This window comes from Opisthocomus hoazin, chromosome 1 (genome assembly GCF_030867145.1).
Source record: "Opisthocomus hoazin isolate bOpiHoa1 chromosome 1, bOpiHoa1.hap1, whole genome shotgun sequence".
Taxonomy (NCBI): domain Eukaryota; kingdom Metazoa; phylum Chordata; class Aves; order Opisthocomiformes; family Opisthocomidae; genus Opisthocomus; species Opisthocomus hoazin.
Window position 1 is genome coordinate 22,196,387 of NC_134414.1, and position 21,323 is coordinate 22,217,709.

Genomic DNA, 21,323 nt, shown 5'->3' on the forward strand with positions numbered 1-21,323 from the left:
ATCCTGCAGTATCTTCTGCTTTGTTTGCAGAATCCCTTGATGCAAAGTGCTTGTTTAAAATCATGTATTGCAATGCTGATTTCTGTGATTCTCAGCAGGATTTAGGGCTTCAAAGTCTGAAAACTCTACAGGGGAATTTTACTTTTCCAGTGCCTTCTTTATATGAACTGGTTGGTCGACTTCTGTTAAATAAAAAAAAAAGGAAAAGGAAAAGAATAAGACTTAAACACAAGCTTTAGAAAAATGTAAACCCTAGAAGGCAAACCAAGCAAGAGTTTCAGTAGAGTAACACAGACATATGTTCAAAGAGGACATTATAATGCTCTGGTTTTGCTTCAAGCTCGGCATTCTTCCTTTCTCACCCTTGCAGCTGCATAAAGTAGCAAATATGGGAAAAAAAGTCAACACTGGCTCTTTTTCAACTCTGTTTCTTATAAGCTGTTTTCAGTGACAGACTGGCAGCTCCTCTGTGCTTTCCTAAGAGCCTAGAGATGCCTTTTCTCTGCGTTTGGCTGGCAGGTGCAGCAGAACCCATTCTGGCAGAAGGTATCAGAAGCAGTGGTTGCTCTGCCAGAGGGCTCCTGTGAGCCCTGGGACTAGGAGTGGGTCTCAGCAGCCAGCTCTGCACAGGCCTTTCACCACCTGTGGGCCCAGGGGTGGACACCAGCCACCCCAGTCATGGGTACGAAGCTCGGAAGTGCAGAGGAGCCCCCCAGGCGGGGGGCAAATCCTGAGGAGCACAGCATGGAGACCAACCGTCCTGTTCGAGCTGCCAGCACTCTGCAGCTGCTAGCACCGAGCTGGGGGCTGTGGCAGTTTGCCTGTTCAGCAGGGCTGGATAAGGCTGCGACAGGGAAGGTGCTCACCAGCAAAGGTTCAACAGCTCAGCATCTCCGTTACCGTGCAAGGCGGAGCAAGTATTGGACAGTCAATGCTTGCTCACAGGCTGCAGTCCTCGCACATCTCCTTGGTTCATTGATGTGTCAGCCTCTCCCTAGTCGTCTGAGACAGCAGCCTTATTGTTATGCTGAGCTTTCATCCCACTGCTCTTCCTCTTGCTCTGAACGTGCTTTCAGTGGGTAGGGTGAGGTCCAGCTGCCGTTACGCTCTGCTGAACTTACAAATGCCTCGTATTTAATTTGCCTGCTATTTTTTCTCAGGCATTGACACAGTTTCTTTTATTTCTTTCTGAGTCATGGAAGAGGCTATGAAGTAAACCTTGTACTGCAATGACTGGGGCATGGAGTGTGACTGGGAGGCAAGGTCTGGACAAACATTGTATCTTCTGTCTTTTTAGTAGGAGGCAAATTTGAATTTTCTGAATTCACAGAGTTGTAGTGATGTGGGGAATTGAAAATTAGTTCGATTTTGCTATAGCTTTAGTTTAATTTTGTTATATAACTTTGCATCTATGTTAAAGTAAGAGTTAAACACTGTTATTCAGTTTAGTTCTGTTCTTTGTAATCTTGCTAACAAGGACTGTTGTGGCTCAAATGTAGCTAACAAGGACTGCTCGTGAGACAGAAGAAGAGAAACAAGGACTGATAACCAGAACTTTGTTGTCCGTAAAGAAGCAACTCTCTAGCTGAAACTGTTTCTATGGTTTAGGACTCAGCCAACACAGACAACTCAGGAATTTTTGAGCCAAAGGTGAAAGCACACAGAGAGGAAGACTACGAGTCTTCATCCAGAAGACCCCCACAGACGACCACCAGACGACACTGCGCACGTGCTAAAGGGAGGTGGGGTATGATAATGAATTCCTAGAAATAATTACAATAGTCCAGCCTACTTAGATAAGCTTTGTAATAAATAGGTGCATGGTTTGTGACTCGGTGTGCAAGTTAGGAGGAGCGAACCCCCATGCACCCGGTGCCGCAATAAACATACCTGCTTTATAACTCTCTGAGTTGTGAAGTTTGATTCCGCACGTCAGTAGCTTCATATGACCAAACACCAGGCTATAAATGTCTAATTTCAATAGACACCTGGGTCCCCCACGGAGCATCCCAGGCACCACATCACCCACTGTGGGTGAGGATGAGCTGGGTCACCCACTGAGCCTGTCCAGGGCTGTCAGTCAGGACCTCGAGGGATCTGCAAGGGAGGCTGCAGATCAGGTCTCCCCACAGCAGCCTGAGGATTGCCCATGAGCAGCTCCAGAGCCTACTGCCCTCCTGATGGCAGCCCTGCTGGCAGCCTTGGGCACGTTCTTCAGCTGGCATTATTCCACTGTGCTGGGCAGTGTGGCATTGAGCTCTGGCTGTCAGCCCCATGTGCAAAGACAGAAGGCCATGGCTGGCATCTAGAGCGTCCATTGGGCCAGGGAGGGTCTGAGGGATCTACGGAACTAAGACACATCAATGATATCTGGGGACTTGTACAGAAGGACCATGCAGGACATGTGGCAGGAACCTCATGTTCCTGGGGACAGCCAGAGCTGGGGAGGGGGGGTGAGGGGGAGAAAGTCCCCAGATCCCTGGAGGCACAAGGGTGGTTGTAGGGCTGAGACACCTCAAGGGCCCCTGGGGCACAGAGGGATATGTATGTGGGGCGAGGGAATATCCATGGGATAAGGATTCCTAGGGCCACTGGAGGATCTGTGGGGCAGAGACACCAGTGGGATCGCTGGGGAAGCCAGGGAAACGGGGGAGAGGGGTGAGATCTGTGGGGCTGAGGCACCCACATGTTCCCTATGCTGGAGAAGCCCAGGGCTGCCCATGGCGTGGCAGGGCAGTCACACACCCCGGGGGGGCCCTTAACCCTCTGTGGGCCATGGCTTGTTTTCTTGCAGAGGAATTTCCTCCTCCACCCTGTGATGGGAAATAAACTGTGCTCCACCGCCTCTTGACCATTTCTTTCACTTTCGCCTGATTTCTGGGAAATGGTAGCAGGCAGACCCAGGCGAGTATAAGAGGAGGTGACAGCCCCAGCTCGGTGGGGAGATGCACCTGAGGCGGCCACAGCACAAGGTAGGGGCTGGGGCAGGTCCTCCTGGCTTTGCTCAGGCCTTTGCAGACTTTAAATCCAAGGGAAGCGGGAGGCTTTGGGTGGATGTTTCTGTGGGTGCTTTCCCCTCGCAGGAGACCTGTGTCAATCCCGGGGCTGCACCTGCTCTCTCCCAGCCAGCTTGGCCCCGGGGCTCACCATGCAGAGCCTCAGCTGCCCCCGAGCTGCCGCCTCCAGGCTTTGGTCTGCAGGCTGCCCAGCGGGGCCGAGGGAGCCTCCGCGTCTGGGTGAGGGCAAGGGGAGACCATCCCCGCCTCGGGTTCCCCCGTCACAATTCATGATCCGGCCAGTCTCCCCGTGCACCTGAGGCAGAGGCAGAAGGGTTTACAGGGCTGTTCAAAATGTGCTGCTCTTGCCCTTTCCTGCATGGCAGGAAAAATAATACTTGGAAGGAAAGGGGAAAAATTGTCTTTTGAGTGTAGTGATAAGACAAGGGGTAATGGCTTGAAACAAAAAGAGGGTGGATTTAGCTTACATATAAAGAAGAAATCATTTGCTATGAGGGTGGTGAAACACTGGCACAGGGTGCCCAGAAAAGCTGTGGATGCCCCCTCCCTGGCAGTGTTCAAGGCCAGGCTGGATGGGGCTTTGGGCAACCTGGTTTAGTGGAAGGTGTCCCTGCCCATGGCAGGGGGGTTGGACAAAATGATCTTTATGGTCCCTTCCTACCAAAATCATTCTATGATTCTATTGATTGTCTTCTAGTTCTTCTGTTTTGGCAGAAAAAACAAAACTGCAAGCATGGGAAAGGGATTGAGCAGGTTTTAAGGTTTTAGACACTAAGCTGCAGAGAGAGATGAGCAATGCACAATATAGCTGAGAGCAGTATTAGCAAGGAGGAAGGAGAGGACACCAGAAAAGGTGTGAAACAGTGCACAGAGAGAGACTCCAGGACAGAAACTTCAGTTGTTTTTCCTTTGCTTTCACAAAGCGGAGCTGGACTGGGCTGAACTGTGTTCGAAAAATGCAGTTCCTCAAAACGCACCCATGAAGTTGCATTTCAAGGAGAGGATGTAAAAAACACCCAATTTTTACCATGCTCCTAAGCATTTTCAGAGGTGTTGGCAAATCCCTATGTGGCTTGAAGAGGGGTTTGAAACCAGTGGGGTTGCAACCACTAAACAAGATTCTCCTCATTGCGTGGCGGGGGAGGGGAGGTAGAATGAGCAGACCTGGGCTTCTCAGACTTATCTTTGTGATCTTTTAACCTTTCCTTTAGACCTTTAGCTTTGAAGTTGCAAGTCTCATTGCTGAAGTTTTCTCCTTGGCTGCCCAGGTTTGAGCTGCTGCAATGGAGAGTGCAGCGAGTGACAGAGAGAATGACAGCACAGAGAAACCTCATCCTGTGCCTCTGTCTACCCAGGAAGACAGAACCAACCAGCTACACCAGAAAGCAGGTAACAGGAAATGTTGTGAGTGGAGGAGATACAAACAGTCACTAACCCGGTGTCTCTAACCTAGCAACTTCCTCTTTTGTACAGTAAGGGGAAGCCAAGTAAAACTAACTCTAAAACGATACTTGCCTATTGAAGACTTCCAGCTCCTGCAATGGAGAATGAACTTTATCCTGTGTTTAAAATACCTGAATGTTATTTATAAGGAAATGTATATGAATGTATAAAAAATTGATCTCCCATCAGTGCTACCAGAAAAAAAAAAATTATTCTTCAGTTACTAAAAATAAAAAAAAAGAAAGAGAGAAGAAAAAGGTGGTGAACTCTGTCCAGTTTCCCTAGGCCCAAAGATAAGCCGTCTGCAAGAAGCAGCATGTCACACTTGTGTGACAGCCAGTCTCTTATCTCCTGTGCCAGGGGTTTAATCAGGGAGTCTGCAGAACTAGAAGCAGAAGATGCCACATATTGTGCTAAAGGCCCTGTAGTAAATTTTGTCCCCAGTGGAGATACACACCCTGCCTTTACATTTGTATGCTAGTCCCAAACTACGGGGAGAAGCAGTGCTGATGTGCACATTTTTCAGGGTGCTGTCAGCAGGCTGGGTGGCTGGCTTAACATCACCTCACAGGCACAATCTGCTCTTACCACACAATTTTGACACGGGCAAGTTTACTCCTGGGTAGTTTTCCTTGGAAAGGGCAGAATGTGGCAGAATTTCAGCAGCAGGAATTGGAGCTTCCTGACTTCGTAAAACTTGGTGCAAGCCCTGCCCCAGATCAGTCCTTGTCTTCTTTTCTATATGCTTCCTCTTATCCTTTTCAATCACATTTTCTTTCCCTGCACTATTGTTAACTTGTCTCCTCTAAATCCAAATAACTGGTGGGATTAGATATGCCAGTCTTTAGCTGGCTCAGATGAGTCCATCCACCAGGGTAGAAATCTGGGCTCTGTGACTGCTGACCCAGCTCAGGCCTTTCAGTCGATTCTAACTGGGAAAGGGGAGCATTTTAAAAGCAGTGGATGCTCATTCATTATTAGGAGCAAAGTGAGAGGGCTTGGCATCGTTGTAGCAAATACTGTGAAGACGGAAACTGTACTCAATACAAGCATTTTCTTGCACCAGGAATGAAACCCACAGCACCAAAAAGCAACAAGCAGCAACTTCTCTGCACAGACCATCAGACAGATACCATGCTGGCTTCCCAGGTATAAGCTCTAGAACAAAACTTTGGGGTGGGAACCCTGTTCCTCTAGGTCTAGGGTAGTCAAGTTACATGATTTCTGAGCATCACTTAGCCAGGATCTGGAGCTTCAGGGGAATCCAGGGACCCATCCTCTAAGACTTGAGCTTCACCCTATTTTGTGTCACACAGAGAAACTGGCAAAATGAGTGGATGCTTGTAGGTTGCAGAATATCTTGACCACAGCTGTCTGGAAGGGGGCTTATGGCAGCGGAAAGTAGTTGGGAATGATACAACCACATTAATTAGATATCCAGAGCTGAAATTTATAGTCCTTCCCTGTGAAATCTGCTCCTCTGTGTTATTCTCTGGAAAGCGTGTCCTGATTTCTGAAATATTCCCAAAGGGAGGCTGTGATATGAGTTCATCCCCAGGACGGGTGAGAAGCGACCCCGCAACTGCATATGACAGCAGCTCCTCGGAGATACTGTCCACCAATTCAGGTACAGTGTGACTGGGAAATATCTTGATGAAGCAGAAATTGGCTTGGTGCATCTTCTGCTGATGTTGACTCAAGCATTCTCTTCACTTGCAGGTGACTGTGAAAGCAAAGAAAACCAAGGAGCCAATAGCAGGTTTGTTGATGTGGAGATCTATGCTGTGCAATTTCCCATCAGATCTCAAGGAACTTGAGATCTGGGAGCTTGCTGGGAAAATAACTGTCTTTGGGAGGTGTAGCTTTAGTAGTGTAAGGCTACTCCACCCTTCAACTCCTTCCACCAGCAGATGGAGATGGAGACAGGTAAAGGCCCTCCAGGACAGGAGCTGGTCTCTCTGCAATGCCCCTTGGTCTGCGGCGTGCAGTCTGTATCTGAGTTGTTCACACAGTGGCTTGATACTTGTATGTAGGAAGCTGGGACCACTGCAAATGCTTTATGGTAATCGGGATATTTGTACAGGACTGGAAGAACTGGTGCAGAAGATACTCCTCTTCCAGGACCCGCAGCCAGAGGCTGGGAGAAATGCATGTGAGTGTCTGAATGCTGCCCTGAAGTCCTGAGGTGGATGAAGTGAAGATGGCAACAGAGTGGTGGAAGCGGGGCTTGGTGTTGACCTTACAGTATTTATGTCCCTTCCAATAGCTGCCTGGAGAATCCGTATCTGTCCAATGAAAGACTTCAAACAGAAGAAACAATGACCCTAGAGTTTGTTGCGGTAATGTCAAAAAAATCCAAGTTTCCTGGAGAGTCATCCAAGATGTGTGTTGCTTTTTACATGCAACCTGGACAATACCAGGAATTTGCTGTTCTGAAGCAAAGGTAAAAATCATACCTAAATGTAACTTAATGTCATGTTTTTGGAAAGCATATAGCTTACTCCAAATTTAGGGTCCCAGCCTGAGATTCAGCTCCAGGCAAAGCCACCTAAATCTAGGTGTCTGTAGAAGTGAGTTACAGTGTTAAGTTTGACTTCTGTAGGTCCTGCGTCAGATCTACCAGATCTGCACAGAGGGCTAAAAGATTATGGAGCTTCTCAGATGCCACCAGATGCCTTGCACGAGAGAAAATGGAGTGAATAGAGTCACCTCAGGTCCGGCACAGTTGCAGCACTCAGCGGGAATATCTCTAGATGTGTTTCCCATTCTTTTTGCAAAGCAGCTGCAACTTTGGCTACAACCAGGGTTGTTCACATCAAGACTTCTTACCAGTTATTCTTATTTCTCTCCTGTCTGACAAACCTTCATGCTTTGGTCAGGTTATCAAGTTTTTGTCTGCCATTACAAAGGCCAGAGGCATTTTGCGGAACTTTGCATTTTGAGCATGAATGTTGGTTGCTCATTCTTGCTGCATGAACTGATCTGTACAGCCAAAGTCCATCTGGGGTTGAACCTGATGGAAGCTCCTTATGGTGTAGTGACTGATTCATGTTCTTCTCTATTCTGTTCTAGAAAAAAACTGTTCGTGGGCCGTGCAACGATCCCCATTTTCGATCTACAGAGAGGACCAATTTTTTATAAATATGCTATCCTTAAAAATATGCACTCATCTGACCGTGAAATGAGATTATGTGATTTAGAGCATATTTATGGAATGGACTCCAAGAATGTAGAGAGTCAATTACATCGAGTCATAAACATTCCCAAGGAAGAGATCAAAGCAGACGGTAAGTGTAGTAATCTCTTCAAAGGTAAAACTGGCAAGAAGGGTGACCAACAAATCCTTGCACACAGCGGACGAATACAACCTCTCCCTTGTTTTGTTGCACAGTGGGCAGCACCTGCATCCTGCAACAGAAGCACTATTGTGGGGATTTTTGACACATAAGCTTATGGGCTATTTATTTAACACAAAAAAATTCTTTATGTAACACAAACACAAACTGTTCTGGAAGGAGTGTTTTTTTTGCTTTCTCCCAGAATAAACTCAGACTTTTTAATGTTGGGTAAGGGAGAGTGTGTAATGAAGCCTTGAATCGTTTGCATCTACCACCAGGCCTTCCATTGCCATTTTGGAAGGGTGCAGGTGAGCCCGAGGACCAGTGTCAGATCTGCCACCCTGCATAGATGTTTTGAATATGCCAGAATTACTCAAAAAGTAGTAGACACCTATTCTTAGGGCAATTGAATCAGCCATGGGCTATGCACACCAACCCAATCTAAAGTGCAGGTGAGATCTCTAAGGCTGAATTTAAATAAGCATGGTGAGTTTTGTGCATTAGTGGCTCAATTATGGCTCAGCTGGGCTTGGCATTCATATAAAGCAATTCATATTGTTAGCACAGGGCCACTTTAAGACTCATCCTTAATAGGTTTGAAGGTCCATTCACAAACCCTGATTCCTCCCCAGGAACATGGACCACTTTTGAAAACATGAAGTGCTACTTTCATGAAAAAGGAAAAAATTCTTTTAAATGCTTGTCTGTCTTCAAATTCTCATCTTCGACAACAATACCCCAAAAGTCAGTCAACTGCGGTATCATAGAACTCTTTGCAGATGAATTTCTCATGTCAATCAGGCGCCAGACAAGCTTTCAGAATTTGGAAAGGAAACTGAAGATCTACAAGGAGACCTTCAAAATCTATCTTGGGGATGCTGCAAAAGGCAAACCTTATTTTCCAGCTGATCTTGCTGAGAAAGTGGTGAGTATACACCAAGCAGCTCCCAGGTAGACAGACCCCTCAAGAGAAATTTCTGCAGGTATCACTAATTCCCTGTAAGGTTCTGCACCACAGCCAGAGGACATCAAAAGGCTGGACCTCATTTTCATTACTTTTTCCAATTTCTGGGTTGGACCTAAAGACTGATGAGGTCAAAGGATATCTTCTATTGGAATCAAATCCAAATGGTGTCATTTCTAGAACTAGTTTTGAGACTGGGTCATAGAAAGACTACCCTGGTTTTGAGAATCCTGTATGGAAAATCAGAATTTCACATGTAGTTGTGTTCTGGCTTCAATGCTTCATTTTAAAGTCCAAAGTTAGATTCCCATTTGGCTAATTTCTCAGCGGTATGAACCAAAGATAGGGTGCAGTTTAAGGTTGCATATACCTAAAATAAAATTGGTATATGGAAAAATAACTGGGTGCATACACGCTCAATGTCTTAGCTCCTGTTGTACGTGCTGAGAAGTAGTTAACAGAGTCTTTGAAGGATTGGAAAGAGAGTCAACCATGCAGTAGGCACCGATATTTAGTCAGAGGAACAGCTTACCAGTCCTTATTGACTGCAATCATGGATTCACTCTGGGCTGAGTTTGCGTCTTACAGGTATTTCTTTCCTGAGCTGAGTACTACCTGCAGTGTGAACAGGTCCGTCTCAGCAAGCCCCACCCTCAGCTCCCTTTATTACCCTCAGAGATCCATCTGCAAGGGACAAAGGGGAGGATGTTTGTCTCATCCTAAGGTGGACCATCTCTTGCCACAGATTGAGTAGGAATCCTGGAGGAAAGGTTGAAGTCAATATTCTCTTTGCTCATGGAAGTAAAATCCTATCCTGCAGATGCAATAAAAAGGCAAAATCTCCATGGCTGCAGTAGACCACTGATGTCCATTGCTATTGCAGCATGGCTTTTGTCTGACATGGTACTAGGTCTGGCTGGGATGGAGTTAACTTTCTTCATAGCATGTGGTGCTATGTCTTGCATTTGTGGCTAGAACAGTGTTGATAAATGAATGTTTTGGCTGTTGCTGAACAGTGCTTGTACAACATCAAGGCTTTCTCTCTCCCCCTGCTCCCCACAGTGAGCATGCTGGTGGTGGATAAGAGTTTGGGAAAGGACATAGCCAGTACAGCTGACACAAATTGACCAAAGGAATATTCCATACCATATGATGTTGTCCTCAGAATAATAGCTCAGAGAAATGAGGAGGAAGGAGGGATGTTTGCAGGTATGGCAACATCATAAGACGAATGTTAAACATGCTGAGGCCCTGCCACTCAGGAAGGGGCTGGACATCTGCCTGACAGTGAGAAGTAGTGTATGAATTTTTCTTTTTGCTTTGTTTACATGCACAGCTATTGCTTTCCCTATTTAACTGTCATTATGTCAATTTTTGGGTCTGTTTTCCTTCTGTTTTCATCCCAGCCCACAGGAGAAGAGATTAAGTGAGAAGCCTGGTGGGTGTCTGGCTGTTGGTCAGGCTCAACCCACCAGTGCTGTTTAATGGAACCCTTGTTTGAGCTGAGGTGCCACATCCACCTGGCATTCTCTGGGGCTTGCCTCAAAAGGAGTCAGCAGGGTATATCCGGAAGAGGACTGAGTACCTTGGTTACAAATGGTTAGGTGGGGATGTTGTCTTACATTGTGGATGTATCCTAAGAGGTTACACATAGTGGAAAGCCTGAAATACACCTCGGCTACACAATATGCAGAGCAATGCCTTGTAAGTAATCTGTAGGGAAATCCCAGTGAGAGGAGCTGAGTCATAGGTGCTGCATCTCTGTTTAGGTGAAAGTTTGTTTTCTGCCCTTTGGGTTTCTCAGTCATGGTGTCATACTCCTATAACAAGCTAGGCCACTCAGACAATCACCTTTACTCCTTTTGACTTCCTTTGATTCCACAGCCCAGATGGAAAATTGAAGATCTGTTTACCTATACTTCACCTGTGGTAGGGCTTGAGCGTCCTAGAATGGGCAGCCAGTAGAGTTCTGGTGCCAGTCTGCATTCAGCACATAAGAACTGCTTGGTAAACTTATGAGAGCCAGGAAAATATTCTCCCTGGGGTAGTGCCATTGAGACAAAATGGAAGCTAAGAAACTTGTTAGTTGTTGCAAAGACAGGAACCTGTCTTTAAGTAAGTGGCCTAACTGAAAGGCTTTTGCCTCCAAATAATGATTCTTAGCAATTTCCATCTTCCATCCTCCTTCCTGAATCCTTCCCAGCTCCTCAAGTAAAGTTGTCTTGTCTATCTTTGTGAAACTCCCCTTCCTTATTCTCTTTGTCCAGTTGTATGACAACATAATAAAGTTCATGGACAAGATCATTGGATACCTGGAGACAGAGGAACATAAAGATTATGGGCTCCTTTTTGCCTTGCACACCTCATTTTGTTATAACATCTCACTAAGCAAAGACATAATCGTCAAGGCTGAAAAACTCTTCCAGGCCATTGGACCAGTTCAAGGCAAATTCAAGCATCTGAGAGGAAAGAGGTAATTAAAAGGCCTACAAAGTTGATCAGGGCTACAAAGATGATTTTAGGAGCCTGGAGCATCTCTCCTATGAGGAAAGGCTGAGGGAGCTGGGCTTGTTTAGCCTGAAGAAGAGAAGGCTGAGAGGGGACCTTATAAATGCTTATAAACATCTTAAGGGTGGGTGTCAGGAGGATGGGGCCACATCCTTCTCAGTGGTGCCCAGTGACAGGACAAGAGGCAATGGGCACAAACTGAAGCATAGGAAGTTCCGTCTGAACATGAGGAACAATTTCTTCACTTTGAGGGTGACTGAGCACTGGAACAGGTTGCCCAGGGAGGTTGTGGATTCTCTTTCTCTGGAGATATTCAAGACCTGCCTGGACAAGGTCCTGTGCAGCCTGCTGTAGGTGACCCTGCTTTGGCAGGGGGGGTGGACTAGATGACCCACAGAGGTCCCTTCCAACTCCTAACATTCTGTGATTCTGTGATTCTGTGAAAAGTGTGATCCTACTTTCTTGAGTTACAGATCCTTCTGTGGTCATTCAGTTCATTGGGCCATTTTCTCTATGGAGCAATTGTATGAAGATAGAGGTGGAATGGGGTCCCCCAGTACTCTTTCCCCTTCACTTCAAAGTTTACTAGCTGTATTTCTGCCACTGGCTGCCATAACCTGTGCAGCCTTTCCCCTCTGCCAGGTCTCCAATGGAAGGAGAGACAAAGGTCCTATTTTTGGCAGGGATTGGTGTGAGATTCAGACCCTTACATTTATGCACCTGTGCAGGTGTCTGGGCTTCTGTAATAATATTTGGAGATCCAAGACTCAGCTGGGCATCAGTGTCATTTCAGATGCCATGTGCTATCTCACCAAGCCTCCTGCTGACAATTTGAAAGGATTAATGTCTCCCAGAAGTTCTGGTTCATATTTGAAAGCCCTGCAGGTCTGTCTTGGATGTCCCAGTCATCTCAAAGAGAGTAAGACACTTTTGTGTAGACAGCTGATTTGAGCCCTACAAAAATGCATACATTGCACCACAAACTCAGATTAATGTATTCTGTCATGCTGTTTTGATATAAACTATAGCATTTGAGTTATTTTTCTTTTGATTTTCCTTTGCTACATAAAACTTATGGAGGGAGATTCTTTGGGGAAAACTGGGGTGAGATTCATTTGTTGTACATGGATGTCTGATGATAAGGTCTCTAAATCCAAGATCTCGCTCTCTCACACACCCTCTTGCATCTAAATGTTGGCAAGATGAATGCCATCGGGTGGAGGGGAAAGCACACAGCTCCCACTGCTATCCCAGGAGGTGGTTTTGGGAGCTCTGACCACTGATCGAGTTTTTTTGAGGTTCTGTTTCTTTTCAGCAATTATGTTTCAGTTGTGAAGGAAATGTGCTTTAGTAATAAAGGCAACACCTTGTGGATCTGGCTGATTCCACTGCTGTACGCAATCACAGAGGAGATGGAGGACCCCCTTTTTCCAGAAACCATTCCCTTGCAAGACTTGTTGCAGCTGAGAAATAATGAGGAGAACCAGAGGTAGGTTTGAAAGGCAGAGATCGTCAAGTCTGGGTCAGGAAAATAAGCTGTTGTACTGTTAGAATAATATTTTATTGCTTTTGCTTGTGGCCTTCCAACCACGAGAAACACTGTGTTTCTTTCCTGGGATGAAAGCCACTGCCTTTGTCATGCATGCTACTCCTGCCCTAGTCTCTAACTAGGAGAAGAGGATGCTCTTGAAGGTGAATTGAAGGAAGGGGAAGACTGAGCTGAGGACTGTACAGTCTCATTCAGCTAGACTGTTGGGAGTGGCCTCAGGGAGAGAACTACCCCTAGATCCTCATTTGGGCACTGTTTCACAGGGAGGAAGGTGGACTCACTCCAAAATCTCCTGTCTGCAGGGAAAGTGGACAAGAAGCAAAGGCATGTATGTGCACTCACACAAGATGGTGTCTCCTGGGTTGAAAGTCTCAAACAGAATTTCTTCTTTAAAAGCCTCAAAAATATGTCTTACTGTGTAAATTCACTTGCTGTAAAATCCCAGATAACCCATTCAGTGTCCAGCTACTTCTTCTTTAAGTTCAGTGCCATGTTTGCCAGCCACAGGAGCACATAAGATGGCTTAAAGTGCCTCCTGATGCTCCAAAGTACATCTGCTGTTGATGGTCCATTTTCACAGGAAAGTCCTGGCGATGATAGAGATTCACAAGTCATTCATTGAAAGCTGCTCTCCACTGGCAAAGACAGTCTTAGAGATGCTGGCACTGAAGAATTTCACCAAGGACTGTGTGCTCCAAATCAGGCTTCCACCTCAGCTCCTCCTGCAGACTGTGTTCCAACGCATCGTTCAAGTCATCTGTAAACCATCCCATGTGCATGTAAGGCAATCAGACAATACATTCAGTAACCAATCAACGTATTGTTAGTGTTTCTTTCCTAGGTTATGGAAAGTTGTGCAGTTTTGCACAGGTGAGACAGAAGTCTCCCTGGCTCCTGAAGAAATTTTCAAAAAATCCAAAGGGGGTGAATCATAGGAACCTGGAGTGAGAGCTCAATACCCATGTTCTGAGAGTAGTGGCAAAAGAGAAATGGAAAAGGGATCTCATTGGTTTTTGCCCTGGTTGGAAAATGACTAGCAAATGCTGTGTTGAGTGAATTCTAATTAGAATCTTGAAGCAATTTTTATATCCTGTCTGCAAAAGCAGTACCCAAAATGCACACTGTGAGGATCAAGCAATTGGAACTTTGTTTAAAGATTGAAAGGATGAAAGAAGGAAGTTAAAGTTCTGACTTGCTTTTCTGGGGGAGTGATTATTTTTAATTCAAAATTGGTCTTTTTTGTGGGAATCTACTTTCTGTCTTTCCCACTGGACTGTTGTAGACTCTGAGGCGCTGGAGAGGAATTCCACTTAAAATCTGCTTCTTGGTGGTTATTATAGGGTTTAGCCCCAACACAATCTGATTTGTACTTAAAAATACTTGAGCTAAGCCCTCCCACACCATCCTCTGAATTCCAGAGATCTTGGAGACAGCTGGCTTCTGTGGGATTTCAAGTGTTTGTTTTAATAGGAGCTAGATCTGCATTTCCATCTGGAAGTGGTAGGGTTTTTCTTAATCACATATTAGCAGAAAAAAATTCTCTGAAGATTTCACACTTACCAGTTTCCGGAGGAGACTGCCTCAGCTCTAGGAAAGGATGTGCTTTCACAATTGTTTTCAGTTTATGTTTTGTTTTGTTTTGTTTTTCCTGCTCAGGAAAAGGATTTGAACGGAGTTTTTAACAACATTGCTCACAGGATGGAATTATGGTTCAAGGACTTGTAAGTGCTAACCTTTTGAGAGGAGAAATACTAAGACAGCTCTGTGGAGGAGGTGGGAAGGAATGGCTAGACTTGAAGTTGAGCAGAACAAGGGACATTGTAGTAATTTTCCTTGTTAGTTGTATGTCATAATCCTTTCAACCCCTCTGGGGCTGAGGAGTATCATGTGGGAAGGAGGTCCATGTGGGAATCTGTCCTGTCAGACAGTCTACATCCATCTCATGTTGCAGGATTCAGCTCCAAATGCAGACCCAGAAGTGTCTCTTGTTAGCTGACATTGCAAAGCGTTGTCCAGCAAATGAAGGTCACTTGAGCTCAAGGGTGTGTTGACTGTTTTTTAAATGCTATTGTTAGAATAAGGACAAGAGGTGTACAGTGTTTTTCTGTGTCCACAGGAGCCTGCCGAGGGACATGGAGCAGTTGACAAAGCCCGCCAACACGGAGGATGTCTTGCTGTGTCTGAATTTAACATATGCATTGCTTTCATTTTCCTTAAAGCATTGGCATGCAGTACCATTTAGCTTGATAATGTCACTGCTACAAATACTTCAAGTGTTTGCTGCAAAATCAGATGTATTGCAAGCAAATCAGGTAAAAAATAACACCCATAGCTTTCATGAAGACATATACCCTTACTTTTTTAGCTGAGAAGGGCCAGGAGTTCATGTTTGCTTCACTGAAACATGGCCAACTACAGGAGAGACAGCAGAGCATGTAGCTACCTTTTTCAGTTATTTATTCTAAGCGTGTCAGAACTCATGCTGGGGTTTGCATGGACAAAGAGGTGCAAACAAAGCTGGTAGCATCTCAGAGTGTGTCAGCCATTTTTCTTCTTCGAGGCACTTGATAGCTGTGGAAAGGACTTTGTTTTCACTCTGCGCACAGCAGTTAATTATCAAAAGCCAGCGGGAAAATCTGGCTCTCCTTGCCAATTCTCTCCTTTTTTTATTTCCCAAGGAATTTCGGCAGATTGTGTCAGAAAGATTCAGTGAGTTTGCAGGTTACATAAAGGAGTGGCTGGAAAAATCTTTGCCCAGGCCACCCATGGAAAACAGACACTTCCTGGAAAACATCAAGGTGAGTAGCAACCACCCACCCTGGAAGGTCTGTCTGTACCTTGAGGCCCAGTTGACCAGCTTTGCTTTTCTGCCATAGGTGTGGCACAAGCTGTTCTTGTTTGAGATCCTCTGTGTGGAATGGACTCAGAAATGGCAAAGCCTGATATACGACATGGTTGAAAGGTGGCTGAAGAAAGTAAGTTATGGTTATTTAACTCCAAGTAGGGTGGTGATGCTCAGACTTCTCCTGCCTTCAGGATGTTCTGTTTTGTCACAGTCAGTGTTTGGATGATGGGAGCTGAAGCAGCCAGCTCCTTGGTAGTATAGAGGGGCATAAGTCCTACCCCACTGTAAGAACCCAATGATATTGACAAGGCCTCAGAAAGCAACTGCAGCTTAAACATTTCCTTACTCCAGGCAGATGGCAGAAAACTTCTGGACTTCTACTTGGAATTCATGCAAAAGGACGAGTTGTGGAATGCAGATCTGGAGAACTGCTTTACAAACTGTGTCATTCAAAAGATTAAATGCCTTGAGAAAAGTGAGGTACAGATTTTCTGTCTAAATGCCACCATCCCCTCCGGCACAGCTGGGAGTTTCTATCTCCTGCCACACCAAGCTGACCCACTCTGCTAGCTGTGCTTATTTGGCCTGTGCTGAGTGAGCGGGAAAGGAATTTTGTGTAAAAGTACAGGTTTTGCAAAGCCTATTGACAAATAAGAGGAGAAATTTCTTGTCCTTACAGGACCCCATGTTAGGAAAAATGATTTCCAAAGTCCTCAAGACTGACAGGTCAACTGTTGGAAAAGTGCTTTCTGCTGTTGTTGAGAAAATATTCTCAGACAAGATGAGCATACTGGAAAAAGCAGACAGCTTTGTTGAGAGCACGGGCCCAGTTCTTGCAGAGGTGCTCAGCAGTTCTGTGATCTATGACCTCCTCTCCGCTATCAGTGAGTTTCCCACAGAGTGGCTTTTTTTAAATTCTTGTTTTGGAAGCAAGCTTTGATGGGCTGTGAAAGCTAAGCAACCTCTGACACACACATCACTAAAATCCCTCACCAGACAAAAGTTCAGACTAGGAGCTGGGTGAAGCTTGCAATCAAATGCTTTCTTTCGCTAGAAGGCAATATGACGTTTCACCAGCTCTGTTCAAAGGTCTGCCAAGTTTGTATTCAACACAATATGGGAGAGACAAAATGTTCACATATCCTGGAAAACTGATGTTTCATTTCAGAAACTAAGAAGAATCTAAATTTCTTTTTCCAATTGAAATGGTGTTTTGTTGCACATTCATGGGAGGTGTTTCATTTTTTTAAATTAAGAATATTAAAAAATATTCGTCTCTAAAATAAAAAAAATAACAGAAACACTAGTTGTGAAACACCCCAGAGGTTTGTATCCTGCGTGAAGGGGGATTATAACCAATACTAGGCCAGAGTTCTCTGAAGATACATTTTGCTTTTAATGTACCTGAAACAACTGCAAAATGCTATTTTACATTGACTGGGAACAAAGCAATATTTTTCCCATATGCTGGTGCTGGCCACTTAATTGGAAAACAGTCAAATCTGTGCAGTCCAAGAAGGCGGCTGTAACAGATCCCCTTGCTATGCATGGCTTAGAGGCAGGGCACTGTGAAGCTGCTAACCATACCTGATGATGTATATCAAAAAGAAATCCAGTGGGAAAACTGCTGCTCTTGAACATACTGCTCTATCACTAGATTTTATTTATTTTACAGAAAAATCAGAGCACAAGCATCAGAATAAGATCAAGGACAAAGCAAAACTCCTGCTTTCCCAGTTTTCCAGTTTCTTCTGTTTTTTGAGGCACGGAGTTTTCTCAGGAGACATCCCCTGCAGCATACTGCCCATCATCTTTCAGCATGAAGAGCTATTTAGGAATATAGTGTGCCTCTGCGGTAAGCTCACAGTTTCCAAATGTATTTCCTGAAATGGTAGTTCCATGTGGTATGTTCTGCTATGCAATGGGGCAAATGGAAAACATATCTATTGGAAAGGTATCTAAAGTACAAAGAAAACCAAAAATTTTCAGCAAGACAACAAACACAAAGGCAAAAAATATAAAAGTTGAATACAGGCAATATTTTCAAGCTCTGTTAACACTAGGATGGACAGAAAACTATACCCTTCTTCTGTACAATGGATAGCAATTAAAATATTGCAGTGTTCTTGTGATTTATTTTTAGAATTGCATTTCTGTTGTCAGAATCATAGAATTATAGTATGTTTTGGGTTGGAAGGGACCTTTAAAGGTCACCTAGTCCAAACCCCCTGCAATGAGATGTCTTCAAGTACATGAGGTTGCTCAGAGCCCCATCCAACCTGACCTTGAATGTTTCCAGGGATGAGACATTCACAACTTCTCTGGGCAACCTGTTCCACTGTTTCACCACCCTCTTTATAAGAAATTTCATCATTATACCTAGCCTAAGTCTGCTCTCTTTTAGTTTAAAACCGTTACCGCTTGTCCTATTGCAACAGGCCCTACTATAAAGTTTGTCCCCATCTTTCTTATAAGCCCCCTTCAGCTACTGAAAGGCTGCCATAAGGTCTCCCTGGAGCTTTCTCCTCTCCAGGCTGAACAGCCTTTCCTCATAGAAGAGGTTTTCCAGCCCTCTGACCATTTTTGTGCCCTCCTCTGGACCCACTCCAACAGCTACATGTCTTTCTCGAGCTGGGGGCTCCAGAGCTTGGACGCAGGACTCCAGGTGGGGTCTACCAGAGCAGAGCAGAGTAGAGGGCAGCATCCACTCCCTTGACCTGCTGGCCATGCTGCTTTTGATGCAGCCCAGGATACAGTTGCCCTTCTGGGTTGCAAGCACACACTGTTGGTTCATGTACAGGTTTTCATCCACCGGTACCCCCCAGTCCAAGGGCTGCTCTCAATCCCTTCAACCTCCAGCCTGTATTGATAGCGAGGGTTGCCCTGACCCAGGTACAGGACCTTGCACTTGGCCTTGTTGAACCTCATGAGGTTCGTATGAGCCCACCTCTGAAGCCTGTCTAGGTCCGTTTGGATGGCATCCCGTCCTTCAGGCGTGTCAACTGCACCACTCAGCTTAGTTTAGTGTTTTGATTTTTGTTTTTCTGTTGCAATTTATGCTGGTTATAGAACAACCTTCAAGGTCACAGGCCAGTTGCAAAATCCATCTGTATTTTACAAAAACCTGGAAGAAAGTTCTCTCAGATTCTTCTGCAATAATAAACTTCATCCTTGTGTCTCAGAGTGTTTTAGACTTTTGCAGTGATCACATCAGAATGGCTCTGGGATGGTACTACTGCTTTTAGATCCAGTGACACAGCCTTTGTGCAAATCCAAGCATATGTTTTCTAACAGCAGTGGTTATTTTTTCAGTAGCTCTTCTCCTTCTCCAAGTGATTTTCTCAAAAATCCTTTATACCTGAAGTCTGAGCTTGGGTTTTTTGTTTCTTTCCCAGATTCCTCTGTCTCCAGCTGTATAGCAACAGTGCTGAAAGTCAGAAGGCAGGAATATGAGCAACTGGAAGAGCAGAAGAAACAGAGATGCTCATTTCTGCATTTATGTAGCAGCATAGAGGGTGTGATAAGAGGTACCATCCATTCTATTTGAGAGGATGGGATTGCCTATGTGGTTCTTCAAGGGGGAACTAACTCTTAAAACAAATAGCTAGAAGGAAATCCTTCAGGAAATGGTGCTGCATGACTGTCTAGTGGCAAGCAGTAGCTGGGAGGAGAGAGTGAGCAGGGAGCTCTTTATGAAAAAAAGAAGTGGGGAAAGTCTGGTAGGGGTTTATATATGGAAGTTGTTCAGAAAAGTGGGAAAATCTGTCTCATGGGAGAAGATTAAACAGTGCCAGGTATTTCATTTTTGCAAGAGAAAGATAAGATTGGATTACATACTTTGACAAATATTTGTAGGAGGAAAGTACATTTCAGACAGGAAAACAATTCCAGACAAGATCTGGGACCTGAAGAGAGAAGGACAGAGCTATCAAAAGGGAGCAGAAATGTATATTGGTTGTGAAGACTCACCCAGTGAGCTCTTCCTGCTAGACAGCAGAACTTACATGTCCCAGAGTTAAAGTTCTTGAATTGGGTGCAAGAATCAATAGAAGTGGCTCTCCGGATGGGGTGGGCCAAATGGTGCGGTAAGTCTCCTCAACCTCTACTTAAGGGCCAAGTTGTTTACTAATAGTACAGACACTACCACAGTTTCAAGGCCATGGTTTGCAGGCTCCTTTCCTCATCATGGCACAACTGATTTTGTCCCCCAAGATCTTTGCCACATACATAGACACACACCCTCTGGTGTTGCAGTCAGGTTCAGAATATTTCCATGCTTAGAGGGTAAATGTCTTTTTAGCTGGAGAGGAGCACTAATTTTTTGTTTCCACCTTGTTTAGTGGACAGCAGCGCTGTGAAAAAAAGCATCAGCAACAGAGGAAGTTTTAAGGATCAGATGTCTGTAAGCATATTTTCTGTGAATGGCAAGAAGAAAATTTGTAAATTGCACCTCCTTGCTAAATACAGTGACATGATGGAAAAAATTCATATCTTAGAGGAAAGCAATTATTTTCAGCGACTGTGGAAGCAAAAAGCAGAGCAAATCAAAGCCACAATCCTTCCTATAATGAAAATTCTTTCGATAGAAGAAGTGCAAGAAAACATCTATAAGCCAGCCATTGCTGACTTTCAGAGTACTTATCTGGCCCTCAAAGAGTTTTCCATCACCCTTGGGACTTTGCAGCGCCATTTTGAGAAGCAGTTAGCAAATGAGAGTCAACTCATAAAGGAGTTTAGAATTATGGAGATGAGTGAAGGCAAAGGGAATGGAAAAGCTGCTTGGGTAGATGCTGCAGTGGAGAAGATTAAAAACTACCTGACCCTGTCTACAGTGGTGAGCACTGCCAAGATGATTGATGAACTGCGCAAGACACTCGAACTTAATGGAAATTTTCAGATTCTCAGCGACCTAACAAAATATGTATGTAGGATACACATGGATATCTGGCCTATACTGAGTACTTTTGTGGCTTCTGGGTTGGCGGGTCTGAACGGGGAACCTCTACTTTTGTGTGTCTTAACTTTTAACTAAATCATACTGGACACAGTGGATGGAATTTTTCTTCTGGAATATAAATCTCTACTGTTGTAGCTGTCTGTCTTTTAGCTTGGCTCCTTTATAGTGGAGTAAGGGGAGTCAGGAACATGATTCAGCTAACCTTTAATCAGACTCCTGGTTGCCCATAAATGAGCTCCTGGTGCCATTAGGGATGCCCAAGGGCATCTGAGGCAGCTGTATGAGGCCAATGGATGCAGGCATCTGTTTGTGTCAGCAACCAAATGCTGCATCAAGTGATTTGGAATAGACAGGGAAGTATTATCTTCCCCAACCTCCATGGAAAGTTTCTGGCAGAACCAAGAGTTAAAAACTACAGGAGTTACCTAACAGATCCCAATCTATTCTCTACCAACTCCAGCAATTCTTCATTTGGCTTCCACGTCATCTTTTTTGCAGATCTCCAATCCTGATTGCTCCAAACCTGTAAAAGCTTAAATTTTGTGTTGTAATAACCTTTCTAGTATGGTAGCAATGATGGGACACTGAATGTGTGGCTCCAAAGGAGCAGCTGTGTGTTCTGTAATTTTTTGTACTTTGGATAGCTTTCCATATTTTGGGTGGGTTTCCCCCGAAATTTAAAATTGCAGCAGACTTTGTAAA

At 44.8% G+C, this 21,323-nt stretch overlaps 1 protein-coding gene across 1 annotated transcript in view; it reads left to right on the top strand.

Annotated features, from left to right (window-relative positions):
* The first annotated feature begins 2,884 nt into the window (after positions 1–2,884).
* Positions 2,885–21,323, top strand: part of LOC104333073 (E3 ubiquitin-protein ligase rnf213-alpha-like) — a 76,291-nt gene continuing 57,852 nt past the window's right edge. The window contains 21 exon segments of the mRNA XM_075418513.1: positions 2,885–2,972; positions 4,286–4,406; positions 5,527–5,609; positions 5,991–6,087; positions 6,180–6,219; positions 6,544–6,612; positions 6,727–6,903; positions 7,533–7,747; positions 8,431–8,723; positions 11,030–11,235; positions 12,586–12,759; positions 13,400–13,598; positions 14,476–14,540; positions 14,936–15,131; positions 15,498–15,617; positions 15,696–15,794; positions 16,016–16,144; positions 16,344–16,548; positions 17,340–17,519; positions 19,060–19,191; positions 20,005–20,585. Of these exon segments, the coding sequence (XP_075274628.1) occupies positions 4,301–4,406; positions 5,527–5,609; positions 5,991–6,087; positions 6,180–6,219; positions 6,544–6,612; positions 6,727–6,903; positions 7,533–7,747; positions 8,431–8,723; positions 11,030–11,235; positions 12,586–12,759; positions 13,400–13,598; positions 14,476–14,540; positions 14,936–15,131; positions 15,498–15,617; positions 15,696–15,794; positions 16,016–16,144; positions 16,344–16,548; positions 17,340–17,519; positions 19,060–19,191; positions 20,005–20,585 (3,366 nt within the window). The 5' untranslated portion in view covers positions 2,885–2,972; positions 4,286–4,300.